The 3,562-nt window shown below is 49.8% G+C and overlaps 1 protein-coding gene across 1 annotated transcript; it reads right to left on the reverse strand.

Annotated features, from left to right (window-relative positions):
* Positions 1-2,208: 2,208 nt before the first annotated feature.
* LOC142559331 (uncharacterized) lies at positions 2,209-2,914 on the reverse strand. The gene is made up of 2 exons (XM_075670945.1): positions 2,808-2,914; positions 2,209-2,623 (listed from the first exon to the last, which is right to left on the reverse strand). Exons 1-2 carry the CDS (start codon positions 2,912-2,914, stop codon positions 2,209-2,211), a joined length of 522 nt encoding a protein of 173 aa, XP_075527060.1.
* Positions 2,915-3,562: the final 648 nt, after the last annotated feature.

The raw sequence follows: 3,562 nt of genomic DNA on the forward strand, positions 1-3,562 counted from the left end.
ATGCGTCTGGTGCGGCTTTCGTCGTGCCTGCGCATCAAGTCATTCGACGGTTTCGTCTCCATAACAAGACGACTTCAACATCTACGGAACTAGTGGCAATCAGAGAGGCCGTTCAATATATTTCGCGACAGCCTCCTCAAATATGGACAGTCTTCAGCGACGCAAAATCGGCTCTTCAACTACTTAGAGTGGTGTTGAAAGAAAGCGCTTACAGAGTGTTGGCTCTTCAAACTGCCGAGCTCTACACTTTAGCACAAGAAAACGGCCACCACATCACATTTCAGTGGATTCCCAGTCACTGTGGTATACAGGGCAACGAACTGGCCGACGCCGAAGCGAAGAAAGCGCTCGAAGAACGAGAGTCACTGCTTTCAATTCCTTTTTCAAGAGCGGACGCCAACTGTCTCCTCTCCAGTGTCATCCGAAAATTGACAGCACAGCACTGGGACAATCCGGATAATCGCCACAGACGACTCCAGAGATTGGACCCTGCCATGACTTTTAGGCTACCACCGAAACTTCAACGAAGCTGTGCCAGTCTTCTGCACAGACTAAGGCTGGGGGTAGCGTTTACGCGCGGATACGTGCACCTCATGCGACGCACCGAGTCTCCACACTGTGAGGTGTGCAATGTGACTGAGACTATAGGTCATGTGCTTTGTGACTGCCCTAAGTACGTGGAAGAGCGTGTAAGGTTGGACAACGACCTTACGTGTCTCGACAGCGCACCGTTGTCGGAGGACGTTATTTTAGGCCCTTGGCCAGATACTCAATCGAGTTTCAAGGCCATTCAGGCATTACTGAACTTTTTAAAAACAACGGGCTTGGATTGCAGACTTTGAGCATGATAAATTGCTTGCGATATGTTCTACTCCTTCCTTCTATCGTCATCGTCACCCATCATGCACCTCTTTCTTTCCCTCTTCCCCTTCCCCCAATGCCGAGTAGCTGGCTAGAGGAATATACCTCAGGCCGACCTCTCAGCATTTCCTATCATTAAACTTCTCTCTCTCTTGCCTGCACGCGAACATAGTGCCCGTTCCTAAATTGGTCATGTATGTGACGCTGAAATGAGCCGATCATTTTGGCCACATCCACGCCATAGACAAGTCAAAAAGAAGCAATACAAAAATAACGTCCTTCCTATATTGACAAGACGAGAAGCACGGAATTTCGATGTCAAGACAACTTTCGTGATCGTGCCCAGCACCTGAATGAAGGCAAACAGGGAGACCAGAGGGTTCGAATGTTATTCATTCGGCACTTTTCCTATTAAAACGAAAAAAATTCCTGCGTGGTCCGCATCTTAGAATACACAAGCAATTTACAAGCATGGACACATCTGCTTCTCAAGCGACGCATCATCGCAAGGTTAGTGAATGGATGAATAAAGTTAATATTTTGCAGCGTCAAGCACCTTGGTGGCCATTTCGCGGAGCCGTGGAGCCACCGCCTGTTTGTTAGCTCGAAGAATCGCGATGAGCTGTTTTGCACGCCGGCTGTCGTTGGGGCTGATAAAGGTGTACGCCGTGACATGACTAGCGCAGCGAGCGGCGTGCTCCACCCGTTTATGGTAGTCCTCCAGACACAGCGGGTAGTCGTAGTTGATCACGAAACGCACGTCGCCATCGTCCAGCTGACGCGTGGCCGCGTCCGTTGCGACTAATACGGTCGCCGAGCCTTTTCGAAGTGCGTTGAGTCCGCGGTCGCGGATTCTTTCCGTTATACCGCCGTGAATGTTGACAGCGGACTAGTCCAGCATTCGCCGTTTTAACACCAATACCTTCACGCTTCGCCTCGTTCTTGCGATAACGATCACCTTGTCGCACTTCTGGATGAGAATGTCCTCGGAGATGGCAATTAATTTGTCGTCCTTCTCGGCTTCACCACAGATGACAACAACATGCTCAATCTGCCCGCTTTGATGCGCCGTCTGTAACCCAAAGCTCACCTGAATGTAGTTGTTCATCAATTCATCGGCAAGATGGGAAATGGCCCAATTTGGTGAAGCAACCAACATTATCTTCTGACATACTAGGTGAACTAGGGCGTTGATGGTGCGAATTTGCTTTTCTAAGCCCATAATCAGCATGAGGTCCACTCGGTCCATCACCAGGTATGAGCAGCGACGAAGATTCACCTTGCCTTCTTTCAGAAAGGACAACAGACGGCCAGGTGACGCCACGCTTACCTCACATGGGCCTCTCTTCACGGCTTCAGTTGCCGTAGCTTCCGGTCCCCGCAAGACAAGCACACGCTGCGAACTGCCGTGTATTTCTCAAAGTGGCAGTTCAGCTCGTGGGTCTGTCGTGCCAGCTCCGGCGTCGCTACTAGCACGAGCACGATGGGGCCGTCACCAGACTGGAGAGGTGGCTGGTGCATGACGTGCACGATGGCTGGAAGCAGGTAGGCCAGTGTCTTGCCTCTAGCTCCGCCGTGTACCGTGACCTTAAGGTCCCTGCCCTTGAGAGCAATGAGCCAGCACTGAGCCTGAATGTCGGTTGGCGGACCATACTTCCCCGCTTCGATGCCTTCTAGCACGTCGTCTGGAAAGTTGGCTTCGCAAAGGCGTAGAACGGCCTTCGGCACGGCGCGCTCCTCGACAGTGATGCCCTTCGTTTTTCTGTACGCGTCCACGTCCACGGAGGAACGCCGAGCTATCGCGAAGTGTTATCGGTAGACGTTCTTTCGGAAAGGCAGCGCCTCCGTCGGTCGCCATTTGGGTGCGCGAACGTCAAGGTCAACTTCGCTCTCGGGGACTCCCTTTTCGATTCGTACAAGCAGCTTGATAGGGTAGCTGCCCTCACCTCTTGGCAGATAAAACCGCTGATACAATTTCGAATTCATCAGCCGTGAGTTCTTGTAGCGGCGGCGAGACGCCCCATAGCTCGATCACGCTAGCAGCATCGTTCATGCCCTTGAGTCCGTCGACCGGCCGCTTCGTTCATGGCAGCTGTTCCTCGGCCTTGTTTGCCCTGATTTTTCGCCCCTACCCTAGCCCTGCTCGTGACCCAGCCTGTTTGACGATGAAACCCACTGTGGTGGATAGCCCGCGAACCGATGGTAATACGATTATCGTTATAATCGCAGATAGGAAAGCAACCAATTATAAATAAATTATATGGTGTGCTTAAAGTAGTCAATCTTGCATAACCATGTCGAGTCAAAAGTACTTAATGTCATTTAATGCTCAGAGTATAGTAAAAGGTAATGTAATAAATAGGTTTAATTATGAATATTCTTGTTAATAATATAACTGTGAATTTGTCTTGTTGCTATTTGAATATTATATTTTCTTTCATCGGTATTCATTTGGCCGACTTCCTCTTTTCTAGACTGAAACTCTAGCCCACTGCAGATGTATGGCAAGAAACGCTTGCGTAAATATGTTTTTCATCGGAGACCGAAGCCGGAAGTTGCATTTGTATTGCTGGCACACAGTAAAATATATAACAAATTCCCGACTTAACCTCGCAAACGAACAGATGCTGCCTTCGTTAGCGGCTTCGGTTTCATTTCCATCTGTTCTTAGTTTAGAATGTGAGCTATTAAGCTGCTCATT

The sequence above is a fragment of the Dermacentor variabilis genome, chromosome 10 (assembly GCF_050947875.1).
Source record: "Dermacentor variabilis isolate Ectoservices chromosome 10, ASM5094787v1, whole genome shotgun sequence".
In the NCBI taxonomy this organism is placed as follows: Eukaryota; Metazoa; Arthropoda; class Arachnida; order Ixodida; family Ixodidae; genus Dermacentor; species Dermacentor variabilis.

Bases quoted from the DNA above. Each gene is read 5' to 3' on its own strand.
- LOC142559331 (XM_075670945.1), bottom strand. From the start codon at position 2,914: ATGAACGATGCTGCTAGCGTGATCGAGCTATGGGGCGTCTCGCCGCCG. The intron at 2,624-2,807 runs GTGAGGGCAGCT...GGACGCGTACAG, and splicing joins GCGGTTTTATCTGCCAAGAG to AAAAACGAAGGGCATCACTG.